The sequence below is a fragment of the Nycticebus coucang genome, chromosome 2 (genome assembly GCF_027406575.1).
Source record: "Nycticebus coucang isolate mNycCou1 chromosome 2, mNycCou1.pri, whole genome shotgun sequence".
Classification (NCBI taxonomy): Eukaryota; Metazoa; Chordata; class Mammalia; order Primates; family Lorisidae; genus Nycticebus; species Nycticebus coucang.
Genome location: NC_069781.1, coordinates 145,263,720 through 145,284,655, shown reverse-complemented (window position 1 = coordinate 145,284,655; position 20,936 = coordinate 145,263,720). Strand labels below are relative to the sequence as shown.

Genomic DNA, 20,936 nt, shown 5'->3' with positions numbered 1-20,936 from the left:
TTACGCCCAAGAGTTTGAGGTTGCTGTGAGCTGTGATGCTACAGTACTTTCCTGAGGGCGACATAGTGAGACTGTCTCAAAAAAAAAAAAAATTGGAGGTTTGAGTTTTTCTTTTTTTTTTTTTTTTTGTAGAGACAGAGTCTCACTTTATGGCCCTCGGCAGAGTGCTGTGGCCTCACGCAGCTCACAGCAACCTCCAACTCCTGGGCTTAAGCGATTCTCCTGCCTCAGCCTCCCGAGCAGCTGGGACCACAGACGCCCGCCACAACGCCCGGCTATTTTTTGGTTGCAGTCTGGCTGGGGCCGGTTTGAACCCGCCACCCTCGGCATATGGGGCCGGCGCCTTACCGACTGAGCCACAGGGGCCGCCCAGGTTTGAGTTTTTCTAGAAATTTTTATTGTATCTTACAAAAAATTACCTATAATGGCCGCCTGTTTTTCGTTGCAGTTTGGCCAAGGCTGGGTTCAAACTTGCCACCCTTGGTATGTGGGGCCAGTGCCCTACCCACTGAGCCACAGGCATTTCTTTTGTTTTGTTTCGGTTTGGTCTTTTTTGGAGACAGAGTCTCACTTTGTCACCGTTGGTAGAGTGCTGTAGCATCATAGTTCACAGCAACCTCAAACTCTTGGGCTCAAGTGATTCTCTTGCCTCAGCCTACCGAGTAGCTGGGACTATAGGAATCCACCACAATGCCAGGTTATTTTTAGAGATGGGGTCTTGCTCTGACTCAGGCTGGTCTTGAACCTGTGAGCTAAGCAATCCACCCATCTCAGCCTTCCAAGTGCTGGCATTACAGGCGTGAGCAAAAGCGCCCAGCCTTTTGTTTTGTTTTGTTTTTGTTTTTTGAGACAGTCTGTTGCCCAGGCTAGAGTGCCTCATAGCTCACAGCAACCTCAAACTATTGGGCTCCAGAAATCCTCTTGCTTCAGCCTCCCAAGTAATTGGGACTACAGCTGCCCACCACAGTGCCCAGCTAATTTTTGTATTTTTAGTAGAGATGGGGTCTTGCTCTTGCTCAGGTTCATCTTGAACTCCTAAACTCAAGTTATCCACCTGCCTTGGTCTCCCAGATTCTCAGCCATTTTTATCTTTCTACACATCTTGGGGATCTTATTAAAATGCAGATTCTGGAATTCAACAAGTCTGGGTGGGAGCAGAGACTCCCTTTCTAGGAAGCCCCAGGTAAATGCCATGCTGCTGATCCAGGGACCGTTCTTTCAATGCCAGAGCCCTAGACAGTTCGAAAGACAACATTTGAAAGGGACTTGCAGAAACTTGTTTCACTTGTTTCTTATGTAGGTTCTGTTTTCTTGCGGCAAAGAGTACAGTGAAGTGGGTGGCGGTGGCCTACAGAAGTGCGACTATCCTTATGTACTTCATGGAGTATGAGGAATTCAGGCGATCTGGTATAAGAGGCATTTCTGTCATGTACTCATACAGGGATGGATGGATCTTGGCTGTTCTAGGGCACAGCAATTTGATGAACATTTTTCTGGAACTCAGTGTGGCAAAGTGGGTACAGAACAGGGTTGACAACCAAATTCAGTCAGAGGAGCCAGAAGGATGTCTCATAGAGAGTGGACACGTGTCCTGTAGCAGGCAGCTTGGATGGCCATAAGCAAAGTGTAGCGAGTCCAGCATAGGACAAACATGATGATGGCCAACGATTTGGCCACTCGCTTATCCTGGGAAAGCCACGGCAGCTGGCCCTGGTGCTGGCAATGTCTAGCTGCCTCACTGCCTCTGCTGCCTCTGGCCACCATAGATGCTCTCTCAGGGTCGGTAGCTGTTCTGCTGTCGCCGGGCTGCTTTGGCTCTGATGTCCACCTGCAAGAGGCAGTAAATCTTGAGTCTCAGGGATGTCCAAAGAAAGACCTTTGTGCCCAGAGGAGAAGATCTGTTCTGCTCCTCTTCTTCCCTTAAACTGGTTTAATGAAAAATATATTTCTTTTTTCTCCTTTGGAAGTTCATCTCCAGGCTATTTTGTCTGGGGGCAATATCATTCCTCAGGGAGAAATGCTTCTTTTTTTTTTTTTTTTTTTGACAGAGTCTAACTTTGTCACCCTCTATAGGGAGCTGTGGCATCACAGCTCACAGCAACCTCAAATTCTTGAGTTCAAGCGATTCTCTTGTCTCAGCCTCCCCAGTAGCTGGGGCAACAGGCACCTGCCAGAACACCTGGCTATTTTTAGAGACAGGATCTTGCTGTGGTTTAGGCTGACCTCAAACCTGTGAGCTCAGGCAATCCACTCACCTCGACCTCCCAGAGTGCTGGGATTACAGGTGTAAGCCACTATGCCCAGCCTGGAAGGAATGCTTCTAAATGTTGATATACATAGATGCTCAAGTTGTAGCAATGCTGATGATGGGGCCTGTCATCAGGAAGTACCAGCTGTAGAAGAACTCAGCACAACATCCCCCAGGGCGGAATGCTGCTTTTGGCCATATAATCTCAGCTGATGGTGGTAGGCCTATGGAGGAGGAATGGTGCCATCCACACCAGCAGCATTACTGTAATCATTTTGTCTCACTATCCTCTACACGTTTTTCTTTCTATATGTCTTTACATGCTTTTAGAAATGAAATTTCCAAATTCCACAGCCATGGGTTGTCCAGAGAAAGATCTCTGTGCCAAGAGCAGAGGCTCTGGAGATTTGTGGTTTTCCCAGGTGCATCTTCAACTTTGGCTTAATAAAGCTCTGTTGATAGAGATTTTTTGCCTCATTCACTAATTTAAGTGGTCAAGGGGATGGGTGACTTCTACTTGCCTATCAGCCAGCTCACCCCAAGCTGAACTTGCAGCTCCAGGCAGCCTCTTTGCTCTTGAGAAGATAGTCGAGGTCTGTCCCTTTGGAGGACATTAGTGGGAGTCCTTCCTGTATGGCAGCACTTAACACCCTCTGCAGCTCAGCCCATTCAGAGCCCTTGCGTGCATTCTGCGTCCTCCCCTGACCTGTGAGTACACGCCGTGTGCATCCTTCTCCGACCCAGAAGTGCGTAACCAGCACTTCATGTGCTTGTTCAACGTTTTCACTCCTGACCAATCCGTCCACCCTGTTGTTACTGCAGGTGGTGTTAAGTCATAGTGGTGAGGAACAGGATCTTTATAGAATCTAACAGTTTAATTTGAGTGCCTGCTGTCACTCGGTGTGTCCTGGACGGCTTTCTCAGCCTCCATGTGCCTCAATGTCTTCATATGTAAAATGGGACACTTTTACCCAGACTATAGGGTTGCCATGACTCTTACGAGAGTGTCTAGGTTAAAATGAGCCCCCAAGGGCAGCGCCTGTGGCTCAGTCGGTGGGGCGCCGGCCCCATATGCTGAGGGTGGCAGGTTCAAACCCAGCCCCGGCCAAATTGCAGTCAAAAAATAGCCAGGCGTTGTGGTGGGCGCCTGTGGTCCCAGCTGCTCGGGAGGCTGAGGCAGGAGAGTCGCTTGGGCCCAGGAGTTGGAGGTTGCTGTGAACTGTGTGAGGCCACGGCACTCTACCGAGGGCCATAGGGTGAGACTCTGTCTCTACAAAAAAAAAATAAATAAATAAGCCCCGAAACATTAGTTATCACTATTACTGAGTATAAAAATAGTGTAAAGGGGGCGGCGCCTGTGGCTCAGTGAGTAGGGCGCCGGCCCCATATGCCGAAGGTGGCGGGTTCAAACCCAGCCCCGGCCAAACTGTAACAAAAAAATAGCTGGACGTTGTGGCGGGCGCCTGTAGTCCCAGCTGCTCGGGAGGCTGAGGCAAGAGAATCGCGTAGGCCCGAGAGTTAGAGGTTGCTGTGAGCCGTGTGACGCCACGGCACTCTACAGAGGGTGGTACAGTGAGACTCTGTCTCTACAAAAAAAAAAAAAAAAAAAAAATAGTGTAAAGGGAGAAGCATGAGATAAAAAGTCTTGGGTATTTTTTCTCCCTGTATCTTTGGTTTGGAGAAAACATTCTGACAGGGTGAGAGAACTAGAGAGTGAAAGCGCTCTGAAGACTCGGGGGTGAAAGTCCCCCAAGCTGGGCTGCTCCACCGCAGGCCCTTTCGGACTGTGGGTCTGAGCAGAATCTTCGCTCTCGGCATGGGTCAGTGCAGGACATTCTATGTTGGTCACAAGGTGACCTCACCACAAATGCCCACCGTGTACACAAAAGCCTTTCAAGTCCCTGCAAAGGAAACCAGCAACTAAGGGAGGATCCCAGGAGACAACGCCCAAGCAATGGGTTTTCTGAGCTCCTGGACGGGTAGAAACACTCCCCAAGAAGACATTCGTACTTAGGAAATTTGATTTTGGTCAAATTCAGCAGGAATGTAAGGAATGGTAAGAGGCACAGGAGACAAGGAAGAGCTGGGTGGGAGCAAGGAGGAAGGCAGTGTGGCTTTCAGGCCCAGCTGTACCTTGTCATCTCCTAAAGCAGTGGTTCTCAAGCTTCCTAATGCCACAGGTTGACACGCTGACCTGAAGACATTTGTTACAAAGCACCAATCTTGGGGCTTCCTCCAGTTAAATCTGACATGGCCAAGAACTGCAGTTGAGGAATTCCATCACTTAATGATCCAGCAGAGGAGAATAGGTTTGCCAGATGTCTGAGCATGAGAAGCCAAACGGCAGGAGAAATATACAGCAGCGTGCGCGTTAGAGAGGATACTGGAGAAGGGTGAGGTCTAGACAGGCGTCCTCAAACTTTTTAAACAGGGGGCCAATTCACTGTCCCTCAGACCCTTGGAGGGCCGGACTATAGTTTAAAAAAAAAACAAAAAACTATGAACAAAGTCCTATGCACACTGTACATATCTTATTTTGAAGTAAAAAAACAAAACGGGAACAAATACAATCACACTGCTGCATGTAGCCTGTGGGCCCATGGTTTGAGGACCCCTAGAGGGAACAGGTTTTTCTCAAGGAGACCACAAGCATACACCTGCGGGGTCCTCTCCATGGTGGCTGCGCTCTTGAGAATTTGTAAACTTAACTTCCTGGAACTTGGAAATTTCCACTTCTGGGAAATCCTGTAATTCTGTGGAATAGCATCTCTGGCTTGATTCAAACTGGCCAATGAGAAGGGAACCTGTGGGGTGGAACTTTTTTTTTTGCAGAGATAGAATCTCACCGTACCGCCCTCGGGTAGAGTGCCGTGGCGTCACACGGCTCACAGCAACCTCTAACTCTTGGGCTTACGGGATTCTCTTGCCTCAGCCTCCCGAGCAGCTGGGACTACAGGCGCACACCACAACCCGGCTATTTTTCTGTTGCAGTTTCGCTGGGGCTGGGTCCGAACCCGCCACCCTCGGCATATGGGGCTGGCGCCCTACTCACTGAGCCACAGGCGCCGCCCGGGGTGGAACTTTTTGACTACAGATAAAAAGAGAAAAAGAAATATAATTTATATACCCACACCACTGAGATAAAATATACTTACCCATGAGTCACTGATGTGACTCTTGCTCTTGAGAATCAGTGGGAATTGTTAGGGTGAAAGAGATGTTAAGGTGGTTTCCATACCATCTGTATATGATATGGAAATGTCACAAGAGCAAGTTTGACTTCCCTTTACTGTTGGTTCCCTTTCTGTTACATTCCATTCAAAACTGGTTCCTCTTGTTTGTCCTCTCATTGTATAACAACTGTGAATGGGACCCTCACCTGTCAACCCCCTTCCCTACATTTCCGTAGGACATTGTAGATTGTACCTTCTTTGTTAAGGAAAAATTGCTAATAGCATTGTGTAAACTAACTGCCCCCTACCCTCCTGATTTTCCCTAACTGCTGTTTTCATTTCTGTAACTATGCTTACTTGCCCCCTCCCTCCGCCCCCGGAAAACTTTCCCTTATAAAAGCCAGAGCCTCAGCCTACTAGGGGCTGCTCTCAGAAAATCCACGTTGTGACACTGAGGCAGTCGCCCGCTGGCTCTTCAGTAAAAGGACTCCTCTTTACATTCGACTTGTCTGGTGGTGTGGTGTTTTAGAGACTCCTGGGTATAACACAGGGAGCCTGTGAAGGGGGTGCTTTGAGCATATGGACATGGACAAGAGGTCAGCTGCTGCTGCAAGGCAGGGCAGTATGACAACCACAGATTTCGCTGCACCAGGAGGTGGAGGTCACTTGTAACTGGGTGAGACATTTGGTGGGGTGACGGGGAAGGATGCTTGTTTTAGTGGATTGGGTGGGAATCGAGGGAGAGGTAACACTGAGCACAGGGGATCTTGTTTCCTCTCCTCTCCCTAGGCTGAGACTGCAGGGGCCTTGGCTGATTTTGTTCCTCATGGAGAGAAACGTTCAGCCTGTACACCTGCTGTTAGACTCTGATCTCTGGACTGATTCCTGCCAGACCTCATGACCACTGCTAACTCCAGATCCCAGTGGACTTTGCCTAAAAGCTGACAGCATGCAAAATAAAGTTAGGAATCATTAGGGACACATTTTAGAACAGGAGATGGCTGAAAAAACAAATGCAGAGTCAGTAAGAGACTATTCTTCTCCAAGGGTGGTGGACAGAGGTCTGGAGGGGGTTTACCTTGGACTGCCACCAGCTGCCTGTGGCCCAGGGCCAAGGGCGCTGCAAAGGCACAGCACGGATGTCACACACTCAGCCCCTGGCGCTGGCCAACTGTGTCCTGGACAGTGGGGAGCATGTAATCCTCACTACTTTGTGCCTTTCTTCTGCAGGCAAGTCTCCAATTTTCCAGTGGCTTCAGGGTCCTACTGGATAGTTTTAACTCTTTTTTTTTTTTTTTTTTGTGAGACAGAGTCTCAAGCTGTTGCCCTGGTAGAATGCCATGGCATCACAGCTCACAGCAACCCCAAACTCTTGGGCTTAAGCGATTTTCTTGCCTCAGCCTCCCAAGTAGCTGGGACTACAGGTGCCCACCACAACGCCTGGCTATTTTTTGGTTGCAATTGTCATTGTTGCTCAGCAGACCCAGGCTGGGTTCGAATCCGCCACCCTAGGTGTATGTGGCTGGCACCCTTGCTGACTGAGCTATGGCGCCGCCAAGGTTTTAACTCTTATTTCTGCCTGGGAGGCATCCAGTCCTCTCTCTCAGTGAGCACATGTACCCAGATGGCAATTGAATCAGGGATAAAATTGTGATTTGTTGGGTCAGTAAGAGTCAATTTGGGATGTTTATGGAACCTACGGGGAAAGAGGAGCTCTTGTTCCCTTGGGGTTGCTTGTCCTGGGAGTGTTTTCAGAAGCTATCTGTGGAGAGGATGTGGAAACTGATACAAAAGGGAAGCTGAGTTGACAGAAAGAAAAGGAGAGAAGGAAACAGAGGAAGTTCTGGGGACATGAGTTGAGTTCCTGGGTGCAGCTGTGCCTAAAAATTGAACATGCCTCCGAACTTTTCAGTTACATGAAATAATTGATACAGTTTTTTTTTTTTTTTGGTTTTTGGCCGGGGCTGGGTTTGAACCCACCACCTCCGGCATATGGGGACTGGTGCCCTACTCCTTGAGCAACAGGCACCGTCCAAACAAAGAGAGTTCTAATACCATCTATAATAGCCCTTCTAATTGTGCTATTAAGGAATTTACATGTCCTTTACTCTAGAGACACAGCATTTAATGTCAGCTACAGTGAGAAGGTACTTTTCTAATGCCTTCTTCCAGGAAATGGGAGGTGGGATTTTTTTTTTTTTTTAAATTAGAGACAATTTCATTTTGTCACCCTTGGTAGAATGCTATGGCATCACAGCTCACAGCAACCTCCAGCTCTTGGGCTTAGGCAATTCTCTTGCCTCAGCCTCCCAAGTAGCTGGGACTACAGGCGCCCGCCACAACACCCGGCTATTTTTTTGTTGCAGTTTGGTTGGGGCCGGGTTTGAACCCACCACTCTCCATATATGGGGCCAGTGCCCTACTCACTGAGCCATAGGCGCCACCCAGATAGATGGGATTTTTTTTTTTTTTTTGGCCGGGGCTGGGTTTGAACCCGCCACCTCTGGCATATGGGACCGGCGCCCTACCCGCTGAGCCACAGGCACCACCCGAGAGATGGGATTTTTAAAAAACAGGCCAGGCATGGTGCCTCACACTTGTAATGCTAGTACTCTGGGAGGCCAAGGCAGGTGGATTGCCCTGAGCTCAGAAGTTCCAGACCAGCCTGAGCCAGAGTGAGACTCCTGTCTCTACAAAAAAAAGCTGGGCGTTGGGTGCCAGCCCCATATACTGGCACCCAACGCCTGGGTGGAGGGTTAGAACCAGGCCTCGACCAAATTGCAACAACAAAATAGCTGGGCGATGTGGTGGGCACCTCTAGTCCCAGCTACTCGGGAGGCTGAGGCAAGAGAATTGCCTGAGCCCAAGAGCTGGAGGTTGCTGTGAGCTGTGATGCCGCAGCACTGTACCGAGGGTGACAAAATAAGACTCTGTCTCTAAAAAAAAAACAACAAGAAGAGTGTACAACCATCTGCACACTGCTGCTGTGGGTGGGGGGGTAATTACTGTGATTCTGTCCCTATGCATGTTAATAAATTTGTATGTCTTTTCTCCTATTAAACTGCCTTTGGCCAGCTGATTTTTAGTGAACCTTCAGATGGTAAAGGGGAAGTTGGCCTTGACAGTAACTACTAGAGGTGGATAGCCCACACAGTGCAGATATGCTGGACAAAGGAATGATTAGTGTTATTCAGAATAGTGCACAATTTGAAACTTATCAGTTTTTTTTGGAATTTTCCATTTAAGACTTTCAGACCACAGTTGACCAAGGTATTATAGTCAGAGAACTAGTGAGGGGAGGCCCGGGGAGGGTTGGGCTGATGTGGGTGGGCTGCCGCAGGGTGCGGGGTAATGAAGGGTGAAAGGGGGGCCTCCGGAGGGAGCTACCAGCCTTCAAGAAAGCAGGACATGAAAGGCACCACTGGGTATTTGGGGCTGCAGAGAAGGAGTGAGGGCAGTATCTCAAGTCTGCGGTTGAGCTTTGGGATTTTTTTTGGAGGGAAACAGAGATGTATAGACACAGTATAAGAACCCAGTAGTAAGAAAGAGAGCGAAGATATTAAAAAGAGAGAGAATAGCAGGTAACACCTTAGAGAAAGTAGAAGGTTGTGATGGGCCAGAGGTGGAGGGATTGGAAAGTGGGAAGGAGAAAAACCTCACTTTTAGGATAAGTGAAGGGAGCAGAGACTGTAAACTGCCAAGAAAGATGTGCTCCTAAAAGGTCTTCATTAAGGAGGAAACCTTAAAATCCTGTTGTTACTGGAATTTTGCTCTTCAGTAGGTCCTTGGTCTCAGGGATTTGAGGAATGAATCCACGGACCACAGATCAACAGCAAGACAGGATTTTATTAAAAATTAAAAAGGATGCTTGGCTCAGTGGTTACCACATCAGCCACATACACCAAGGCTAGCAGGTTTGAGTCCAACCCAAGCCAGCTAAACATCAGTGACAACTGCAACAAAAAAATTGCTGGGCATTGTGGTGGTTGCCTGTAGTCCCAGCTACTTGGGAGGCTGAGGCAAGAGAATCACTTAAGCCCAAGAGTTTGAGGTTACTGTGAGCTGTGACACTATGGCACTCTACCATAGGGCAACATAGTGAGATTCTGTCTAAAAAAAAAGTTAGAAAGGAATACAGAAGAAGTGAAAGGCACCAGAGCTTCTGGCAGATGAAAGTACTAACTGGGGAGTCTCTAAGTGGGCTCTTTTATCTAGGGGTATTAGGTCTTCAGTATTACACTTGGCAAATAGAAACACATTTACATCGTTAATGAGTGTTATCGACAAAGGAGTCAGTCCCTCTAGCAGCAGTCCCTCCAGCTCAGGGCAAAAGTCATGGTGTTCCCTTCATGAACTTGCCCAAGCCTAGGAAAACTGGCGTCCCCTGTCCAGCCTTGAATGGGGGGAGAACACTGCCTCTCCAAATAGAAACTCCAACTGCTATTAGGGAAAAGGAAGACGACTGGATCCAGCTGCTTCCTGCTGGACCAGGCAGTGACTGAAGGGGGCAGTTAGGGTTTCTCAAGAGGAAGGGCGATGCAGGGGTCTGTAATAGAATCAGGTCTTGGACTGGAACCATCTTTACTGTTTGTGGCCTGATTACATCATTTCTGGAAGACACATGTTTGGTTAGCATATTAAAAGGAAGGGTACAACAGTGAGAGGAGTGGGTTAATTACAGTGTTATTGATGTTAAGTTGGAAACAATAAAGTTAGTGACTTAGAAAGAAAACTACATTAACACCTTCCTTGTTGGCCGGCATCCTACTCACTGAGCCACAGGCGCCGCCCAAACTTATTTTTATTTTTCTAAGTGTAGGTGGACTATGGTTAATTCTCTTCATGGTCTGCTTCTGTAGGAGATGGTGGTTCCAGGATTTTACTCGTGAATGATGTATCCAGGAATCTAGTCCCATAACTTTAACAGCTGTAGAACAAGACAATAGGAAAGGGACCTTCCTAAGTTGGGTTTAGGGAAGGTGAATTAGAGAAAAGAGTTTTGACCATAATTAGATCTCCAGGAGAGAAAAGTCTTTTAGTGCTGAATGTGAAGATGTAGTTGGGAGGTTCTTTTTTTTTTTTTTTGAGACAGAGCCTCAAGCTGTTGCCCTGGGTAGAGTGCTATGCCATCACAGCTCACAGCAACCTCCAACTCTTGGGCTTAGGTGATTCTCTTGCCTCAGACTCTCCAGTAGCTGGGAATACAGGCGCCCAACACATTGCTGGACTATTTTTCGTTGCAGTTTGGCTGGGGCTGGGTTAGCACCTACTACCCTAGGTATATGGGGCCGGCACCCTACTCACTGAGCCACAGGTGCCACCCAAACTTATTAAATTTAATCTGACATTCCTTAAAAATATGCAGCATTTGTATGTATGTTAGAAGGAGATAGACTGATTTTTGGTGGTGAATATTTGGAGTTCCCCAGGTCCACGTCCTCCTCCTGTTACAGTCCAAGACGTGCATATCTGAAATGAGCTGCCCAGGTAAACGCCACTAGTAAAGACCGAAAAAAGCTAAAATGCCATGTTTGGTGACTCCCAGTTCAGTGTCTTTTCCAATATACCCAATTTTCAGTCAAGGCTTGCTGGTTTTTCGAAAATCATCCCAAATTATGTTCCAATAACTGTTCAAGTTCGTCCTAGTGAGCCGAAGACCGGGAACGTGGAGGAGAGCTGTCCGCCAGGCCGGCAGAGGGCGCCGAGGCGGTGTAGGCGGGGCTGATGAGGCTGCAGGGAGTCGGGGCTCTAATTGGGCCAAGTGCCTCGGCAGTCTATCCAATCAGTAACCTCCGCGTTGTTGGTGCGCGCGGCCTCCCGCTGAAATTTGAAATGGCTGGCGTGTTGCCGGCGGGTGGCGGTCGGCAGTCAGAAGCCATGGCGTCGCGGCGAGGCGGCTGGGTGGCCCAGGAGGAGCCGGCGCCCTTGGAGAAAGGTGAGCGCCCGCTATGCCAGGCGAGAAGCTGCCTTTAGCTGTGGCCTGGGCTGTGGGGCCATTTGGAGGGCGCCTGGGTCGCGGGCCTTTCGGACCTGGCTTCCAGGGCGGCGGGGATGGCTCTGCGGGCTCCCCGCGCGCCCTCAGGACGTCCCGTCGGGTACCGGAGCTTCTCCCGCTCCCAGTGCTCTCCGGCCTCGGCCTTCTCGAGACTGGAAGGGGTCTGGTTCAGACAGGAATTGCCAACTTGGATGGGGTTCAGGAAACTTTATAGGCATCTATTCTTTGTCACCTGTGTCTCAATGGAGGTCTTGGATCACCCTTCCGTTTCCCGAAAAAGAAATGTTTGAACCATTGGCCTCAATAGCTTTCCTGTGCACCGAAGGCAGGCGACATGCCTAAAGTTAGGGGCGACAACTAGGAACAGAGTCCAGTAATGGAACCGAGTTCTCCTAATTCTCTGTCTGTTCAATTGGAGATTCCATCTTTTTTTTTGGACAAAAGTTTGACAGTTTAAGCTGGCTCACATTTTTTTCTTTTAATTTTCTTTCTTTCTTTTTCTTTTGGAGACAGAATCTCACTTTATCACCCTTGGTAGAGTGCTATGGCATCACAGCTCACAGCAACCTCCAGCTCCTGGGCTTAGGCGATTCTCTTGCCTCAGCCTGCCGAGTAGCTGGGACTGCAGGCTCCCGCCACACGCTCCGCTATTTTTTTGTTGCAATTTGGCCGGGGCTGGGTTTGAACCCACCACTCTCAGTATATGGGGCCGGCGCCCTACTCACTGAGTCACAGGCGCCGCCCAAAATAGTTTTACAACCTATTTGACTGAAAGGACAATGGTGTGTGGCCTCCATTCCAGACTTTGGTTTTATATTATTATTATTATTTTGGCAGTTTTTTTGGCCGGGGCTGGGTATGAACCCGCCACCTCCAGCATATGGGGCCGGCGCCCTACTCCTTTGAGCCACAGGCGCCGCCCTAGTTGGCTCACATTTTTACTTTAACATTTTCAGTTGTGTAGGGGAAAGAGTCTTGGTTAAGTGAGTGTGTGGTGAAGATATAAATGAAATGATGTGTGAAGAATAATATTTTCAAAGTGGCTGCAAATACTGCATGATATCATTTATATGTGGAATCTAAATGAAGCAAATTTAGAGAAACAGAATAGAACAGTGTTTCTAAGAACTGGGAGTGGGAAAGGGGAAATGTTGGTCAAAGGGTACAAAGTTTCAGTTATGCAGGATAAATAAATTATGGGGATCTAATGTACAGCATGGTATGATAGTTACAAATACTATGGTATGTAGCCTTGGTGCCTGTAGCACAGTAGTTACAGGGCCAGCCACATACACCAAGGGTGGCGGGTTCAAACCCAGTCTGGGCCAGCTAAACAATGATGACAACCTCAACAAAAAATAGCTGGGCATTGTGGCAGGCACCTGTAGTCCCAGCTACTTGGGAGGCTGAGGCAGGCTTAAGCTCGAGAGTTTGAGGGCGACATAGTGAGACTCTGTCTCAAAAAAAAAAAAATACAAAAAATACTGGTGTATATTCCAAATTTGTTAAGAGAGTAGATCATAAATGTTCTCACAAAATGTAGCTAGTTGGAGGTGTTGGAAATACTAATCTGCTTTATTGGGGTAGTCATGTATAAAAAACATCATAAACTTATCCCTCTTCCTCAATGACAGGAACAAAAACCTAACTTGTGAAAGTGACCTTAAACTCTTACTGTTGTAAAGTAGAATTTGGAGCTGCGTGTGGTGGCCCATATCTGTAATCCTAGCACTCTGAGAGGCCAAGGCAGGAGGATCCCTTGAGCTCCGGAATTTGAGACCAACCTGAGCTCATTAGATCCCCATAATTTATTCATCCTGCAAGACCTGGTTTCTACTAAAAATAGAAAAATCAGCTAGGTGTGGTGGGCACCTATAGTCCAGCTACTCAGGAGGCTGAGGCAGGAGGATCACTTGAGTCCAGAAGTGTGAGGTTGCTGTGAGCTAGGCTGGTGTCCTGGCACTCTACCCAGTGATGGAGTGAGACTCTGTCACACACACAAAAATAAAGTGAGAGAAGAGAACTTAGATTTTGAGAACTGTTTAAGTTTGGAAAGCTGATTTCTTCTGATAATGTTAGAGGTAAGTAGAGCATTCATGCTCAAATCCTTGTTTGTATTTTGTTTGGAATTTCCTTTTTTTTTTGAGACAGAGTCTCACTTGTCACCATTGATAGAGTGATATGGTGTCATAGCTCACAGCAACCTCAAACTCTTGGGCTTAAGCAATTACCTCCCGAGTAGCTGGGACTACAGGCACCGGCAATTTTTAGGGAGTGGGGCGGGGGTGGGGTGGGGGGTTGTCTCGTTCTGGCTCAGGCAGGTCTTGAACAATCCACCTGCCTCAGCCTTCCAGAGTGCTGGGATTACAGGTGTGAGCCACCATGCTGGCCTCTGTTTGGAATTTCTAAGCAAGAATATGAAAATAGAAGCACTCTGTAAGCACTACAAATAGTTGGGATAGTTGAGTCTGCATATTTTGTTGTTTTTTTTTTTATTTTTTTATTTTTTTTATTTTTATTTTTTTTATTGTTGGGGTATTTTGTTGTTTTTTTAGGTTTGTTCCAAGATGAAGACTCATGCAGTGACTGTAGCTACCGTGCAGTAATTAGTTCACAAAGTTTTGTACTAGAAGGAAAAATTCCTTTCCCAGAAATTTTCCAAACAAGTCAACTTTTGTTCTATGAGCGATTCAGTGCCTATCAAGATTACATTTTAGGTGAGTAGGTTCTCTTTTTTGCTGCTTTTGTCTTTTGTTTACAAGTATGTTGTCTATATAAGTCCCTCATATTGCTGGTTTTTGCTTCTGAGAAATTGAATTGAAATGGATTTATTAATTCCTCTCTGCTTTGTGTATTCTCAATTCTTCCTGTGCTTGATTTGTTTTAGCTGACTGCAAGGCCTCTGAGGTAAAGGAATTCACAGCTGAGTTTTTGGAGAAGGTCCTTGAACCATCTGGATGGCGGGCAGTCTGGCACACTAGTGTGTTCAAAGTGCTGGTTGAGGTAAATTTAATGTTGTTAAGACATTTGTCTCTAGGTATAAGCATTTTACTTCACACAATTATAATAACCAAAATGCTTTTTCCTAGTTAAAGTTTATAAGCTGACTGAGGGGCGGCGCCTGTGGTTCAGTCAGTAAGGCGCCGGCCCCATATGCCGAGGATGGCGGGTTCAAACCCAGCCCTGGCCAAACTGCAACCAAAAAATAGCCGGGCGTTGTGGCGGGCGCCTGTAGTCCCAGCTGCTCGGGAGGCTGAGGCAAGAGAATCGCTTAAGCCCAGGAGTTGGAGGTTGCTGTGAGCTGTGTGAGGCCACGGCACTCTACCGAGGGCCATAAAGTGAGACTCTGTCTCTACAAAAAAAAAAAAAAAAGTTTATAAGCTGACTGAAATATCATGTTTTTCATATCTATGAAATTGCTATGGTGTATGAAATGGTCCACAGATTTTAAAGGCAATTGAGGAGGAGCTACCCAGGAATTAAGGTGGCTTAAGTTTCAGGGGAACTGGATTATAAACCTAGGAAGTGTAGGAGGTATTTGAGATCATTTAAAGAATGAGGAGGACTCATTATGAAGTCAATGGTTTCAATTACTTTTTTTTTTTTGTGAGACAGAGTCTCACTGTATTGCCCTCAGTAGAGTGCCTTGGTGTTACAGCTCACAGCCCTCACAGAAGGCTTACCCTATTCTCTTGCCTCAGCCTTCCGAGTAGCTGGACTACAGGCACCTGCCACAATGCCCAGCTATTTTTTGGTGGCAATTGTCATTGTTGTTTAGCAGGCCCTGTCTGGGCTCGAACCTGCCAGCTTCTGTGTATGTGGATGGCACCCTACGCACTGAGCTACAGGCGCCGAGCCAATTTTCTTTCTTTTTTTTTTAGAGACAGAGTCTTACTGTGTCACCCTCGGTAGAGTGCTGTGGCATCACAGCTCCCAGCAACCTCCAGCTCTTGGGCTTAGGCGATTACCTCAGCTTCCTGAGTAGCTTGGACTACAGGCGTCCGCCCCAATGCCTGGCTATTTTTTTGTTGCAGTTTGGCTAGGGCTGGGTTTGAACCTGCCACCCTCAGTATATGGGGCCGGCGCCCTATTCACTGAGCCACAGGCGCCACCCCCTCAATTAATTTTTTACCTTTTTAGTTGTAGCCCCTTAAGTAGCTCAAACTGAAGAGGCATTTTAAAACTAGCCCATTTTATGCCTGGCAAATTAGCAAATTTGTGGTTAATATGGTGACAATGTGTCCCATTGCAGAAAGTGAAAACAATTTTATTTTTCAACTGACTAGGACTTTTACATTAAATTTGCATTCTAATTACAGCTGTGAAATTTTCTCAGTGTTTGTTAACTAGACCACAAAAAACCCTATTAAACTAGAATGTTAAAGCAGAGAGTATGAGTACAGTATGAGTAAAGCTGCAGCTTCTTGAGAACATGACATCACACATTGGAGTGATGAGGTACAAGGGTGTGTGTTGCAGCTGTTCCTTGTGAATTTTTACATTTTGGGACATGCTAATGTCCTTGATTGAAGTTCAGGCTTCAGTAGTGCTGCTCTTCCTGTCCACCAAAGACTCTCTAAAAGCAAAGTCATAGTTTTAAAGAGAAGTATGATATTTATTTGCTTGAAACTCCTAAAGCAACCTAGTGCTGACCTCATGTCTTGTTGTTGCGCTAGAGAACTTGTAAAATCTGGGCTCCTTCTGATATCTTTCGCATCCTGATCTTGCCTCTCTTTCCTGCCTTATCTCTCGCTGCTGCACAGTCTGCCCTCCCCAGTCCCCATTTCCTCCCTGTGGTTCTAGCAAGAAGTATTGCCTTTCTGCTCCTCCAGCTGCTACGCTCCTCTCTGCCACAGGCCTTTTGTGCCTTCTCTGCTCTTTAGATGGCCGTTTCCTTTCACCCTTCTCAGTTCAGCTCAGAAGTGACTTCCACTGGCCATCTCAGCAAAATCAGATCACCACCTCTGCTAGAATAACCCCTGTAGTTATTCTCTGTCACCTACCCCTCACAATCTTTTTTATTTATCACCCTGATTATAATGTAAGCTCTGTGAGTGTAAGAGCCAGGGCTTGCCCCCATTTTATGCTTTAAAAAAATCCAGGCAGGGCGGTGCCTGTGGCTCAGCGAGTAGGGCGCCGGCCCCATATGCCGAGGGTGGCGGGTTCAAACCCAGCCCTGGCCAAACTGCAACCAAAAAATAGCCGGGCGTTGTGGCGGGCGCCTGTGGTCCCAGCTGCTCGGGAGGCTGAGGCAAGAGAATCGCGTAAGCCCAAGAGTTAAGAGGTTGCTGTGAGCCGTGTGACGCCACGGCACTCTACCCGAGGGCGGTGCAGTGAGACTCTGTCTCCACAAAAAAAAAAAAAAAAAAACCCAGGCAGTCAGTTGTATTTTCTACATAAATCTTAATCTTGATCTTAATCTTAATCTTGATCTCCATGTGATAAATCACATTACTTTAAATTTCAGATCACAGATGTGGACTTTTCAGCCTTGAAGGCAGTGGTGAGACTTGCTGAACCACACCTCTGTGAGTCTCAAGTGAGCACCTTTACCTTGGAGTGTGTGAAAGAGCTCCTCAATCTGAAGGAGCATCAGCTGCCCCTGCAGGAGCTGTGGGTGGTATATGATGATTCTGGAGTATTTGACCAGACAGCACTTGCAATCGAGCATGTCAGGTAGGAATATAAGTTGGTAAAAATAATCTTGTGGCTAGAAGTTTTGGATGAAATGAAGTAATTCCAGTCTGTGTTAGACCCTGAGTTAAAACTTAAATTGTACACTTGGTCATTGCAATATTAAAATATTCAGGCCAAGTGCTAGTTCACATCTGTAATCTTTGCACTCTGGGTCCCTTGGGCCCCAGGTATTGAGACCAGCCTGAGCAAAAGTGAGTCCTCATCTCTACTAAAAATTGAAAAACTATGGGCGCCTGTAGTCCCAGCTACTCGGGAGGCTGAGGCAAGAGAATCGCTTAAGCCCAGGAGTTGGAGGTTGCTGTGAGCTGTGTGATGCCATGGCACTCTACCGAGTGAGACTAAAGTGAGACTCTGTCTCTACAAAAAAAAAAAAAAAATAGAAAAACTAGCTGGGAGTTGTGGTGGGCACCTGTAGTTCTAGCTACTCTGAAGGCTGAGGCAGGAGTGTTAAGACCAAATTCCGCCACTGAGAGATCACTAGACACACATGCAAAAAACAAAGGAGTGACTTTATTCAAGCATGCTTGGGCCGGCAGGACTCTACTCAGAGGGGACCACCCCGAGGTAGAGATGATGTCAGGTTTTATACTTTTTGGCATGATGCATTTTGGGTTGCAACAAAACGCAGGGGAAATTTCGCCGGGGTTGGTTGGCGCAGGGATTGAGGTAATTTAGGAGGTTTAGGATTGGCTAGCTCTGTCTAGGACCGGCCCCACCCAGAGGCTGTGAGAACAAAGGAGTACATGTTGGATTGGCTGGCTTTATTTGGAACTGACCCCACCCGGAGGCTATGAGACCCAGGAGGGCGGGCCCTCCCTGGTTGTGGTTAGTGTACAAGGGCTAACTTTTACCCAGAAAATAGGGCGGCCGCTGAGAATCTCTCAGCCCTTGATGAAAGACTCTGTCCCCCCTGCCTCACCCTGCTAATTAGCCTTTCTACTTTCTCTCCCATATCCCCTGTGTCTTCCACTGCCCTCAACATCTCTGGGTGGGAGTTAGTCAGCATTGTAGTGTAAATAACTCACTTGTAGTCAAAACCCACTTGTAGTCAAAACCCTCTCTTTCCAGCAATTAAAGAGTTACTACAAAGTTTGTTAAAAACTGTTCATCTTGCTGCAAAAAAAAACAACTGTGGTTGCTATGTTACAAACTATCTTGAGATAAGGTGCTGGGATTCAGGCAGAAGCCCCAAGGTCAATTATTTATTTAGAACGAGAGGGAAAAAAAAAAAAAGGTCTGTTTAAACTTGTAGCCTCTTTTCCCCCTCTTCTCCACCCCACCCCAGGGTTAGGATTCCCCGCCTGGCCCTTCAGGAGGATCGCTTAAGCCCAAGAGTTTGAGATTGCTGTGAGCTATGATGACACCACTCTCTAGCTAGGGCTACCGAGTGAGACTCTGTCTCAAAAAAAAAAAAAAAATTCAAAGACAGAACAATCATTTTTAAAAATTAAAAAAAATTTTTTTCCCAGGTTTATTTTATTTTTTTATTAAATCATAGCTGTGTACATTAGTATGATCGTGGGGCACCATACACTTGGTTCATAGACCGTTTGACACATTTTCATCACTAGTTAACATAGCTTTCCTGGCATTTTCTTAGTTATTTTGCTAAGACCTTTACATTCCACATTTACTAAGATTCACATATACCCTTGTAAGATGCACCGCAGGTGTAATCCCATTAATCCCCCTCCCTCCACCTACCTTCCCCTTCCCTCCCCTCCTTTTCCCCCTTCTCCCTATTCTTAGGTTGTAACTGGGTTATAGCTTTCATGTGAAGGTCCTACATTAGTTTCATAATAAGGGTGAGTACATTGGGTACTTTTTCTTCCATTCTTGAGACACTTTACTAAGAAGAATATGTTCCAGCTCCTTCCATGTAAACATGAAAGAGGCAAAGTCTCCATCTTTCTTTAAGGCTGCATAATATTCCATGGTGTACATATACCACAATTTAAGTCTTAAATCATTTTGTGATGGTTTCAGACTTACAGAAAAGCTGAAAACTAGTGTAGTTAACCTAAAGAATGATGCAAAGTTGATGGGTGCCTTCCTCTTGTATAGTTGAAAATCTGACTATAACTTTTGGCTCCCCCAAAACTTCATTAATAGCCTCTATTGACCAGAAGCCTTACCAATAACACAGTTGATTAACACCTTCCATATTTATTATATACAGTGTTCTTACCATAAAATAAGATAGAGAAAAGAAAATTTTATTAAGAAAAATCATAAGAGAAAATATGTTCACTATGAAGTGGGCTCGTATAAGGGCCCTCCTCATCTTGACGATGAGCAAGCTGGGAGGGAGGAGGAGAGAAGGTGACCTTGTCTCCGGTGGAGGAGCTGAGGAGGCCAGACTGGAGGGAGGCTGGTGAGGCAGACACACTGACTTGTACCTTAGAAATGGACCTGTGAAGTTCAAACCCATGTTTTTCAAGGGTCAAGTGTACACAGAATTCCTATTTATCTTTCACCTGGTTTTCCTAAATGTTAACAAAAGTTAGGGGGTTCTTAATTTGCTTTATATATTTTGAAACTGCCTTAAACGTTGTGAATGCTAAGCCATATGGTTGGTATATCTAAATTGAGAGGACAGAAAGAAAGGGAAAAGAGTGAAGAAGTCTGTGTGCGATGATGTGCGTCCTACTGAAACTAACACAGGGTTTTTTCAAGAATATGTCTGGTCACAGAAGATTGTTCTTCCAGGATCCTCAGGGCCTGTGTTCCTGCCTTTAGCTTTTTTTGGCATAGTCATTTTCTCTTGTACAAGTGGATCCCTTGTCCCTTAAGTGAGAAAACCCATACCTGCCTGGATTGATAGGTTTGATTTAAAAACAGTTTTCAGGCAAATCTTTTTTTTTTTTTTTTTAAGAGACAGAGTCTCACTTTGTTGCCCTTGGTAGAGTGCTGTGGCATAACAGCTCACAGCAACCTCCAGGTCTTGGGCTTAGGAGATTCTTTTGCCTCAGCCTCCCAAATAGCTGGGACTACAGGCGCCTCCACAGCACCTGGCTATTTTTTTGTTGCAGTTTGGCTGGGGCCAGTTTCGAACCCACCACCCTCAGTATATGGGGTCGGCGCCCTACTCATTGAGCCACAGGCGCCACCCCAAATCTTTTATCAGTTAGCTCCTGACACAGTTCTTTTGGATCGTCTATATTTAAGGTATAGTTGTTAAAGAAGGCTTACTTTAGCTATTCCTCCAGGAACTTGAAGTCTGGGTAATATGTAATGATCATAATGTTAATAATGTTGCTTACATTTTATAGTTTAAAAAGTACTTTCCAGTTTCTGTACCATTAGTGAGTGACTTGGTTTGCTGAGCTTAATCTGAACACTCCACGAAGAGCACAAAGAGTTATATGAAGTGCTTTCAGCATCTCATGGACAACTTCTTTCTTTCTTTTTCTCAGAGTCTCAAGCTGTCACCCTAGGTAGAGTGCCATGGCATCATAGCTCACAACCACCACTAACTCTTGGGCTCAAGCGATCCTCTTGCCTCAGTTTTTCTATTTTTAGTAGAGACAGCATCTCGCTTTTTGCTCAAGCTGGTCTGGAACTCGTGAGCTCAAGCAATCCACCCTCCTGGGCCTCCCAGACTGCTAGGATTTTTTTTTTTTTTTTTTTTGGAGTTTTTGGCCAGGGCCTGTTTGAACCTACCACCTCTGGTATATGGGGCTGGTGCCATACTCCTTGAGCCACAGGCGCCACCCCCAGAGTGCTAGGATTACAGGTGTGAGCCACTGTGCCTGGCCAGCCTCACGGACAACTTCTAATTGTGTGCAAGAGCAGTTCAGTGTTAGGTCAAGGAACCCAAACA

The 20,936-nt window shown here is 46.6% G+C and overlaps 1 protein-coding gene across 1 annotated transcript in view; it reads left to right on the top strand.

Annotated features, from left to right (window-relative positions):
* The first annotated feature begins 6,424 nt into the window (after positions 1-6,424).
* Positions 6,425-20,936, top strand: part of SHCBP1 (SHC binding and spindle associated 1) — a 92,676-nt gene continuing 78,164 nt past the window's right edge. The window contains exons 1-5 of the mRNA XM_053582073.1: positions 6,425-6,441; positions 11,058-11,356; positions 13,972-14,133; positions 14,304-14,419; positions 16,884-17,092. Of these exons, the coding sequence (XP_053438048.1) occupies positions 11,146-11,356; positions 13,972-14,133; positions 14,304-14,419; positions 16,884-17,092 (698 nt within the window). The 5' untranslated portion in view covers positions 6,425-6,441; positions 11,058-11,145. The remainder of the gene's footprint in view (positions 6,442-11,057; positions 11,357-13,971; positions 14,134-14,303; positions 14,420-16,883; positions 17,093-20,936) is intronic.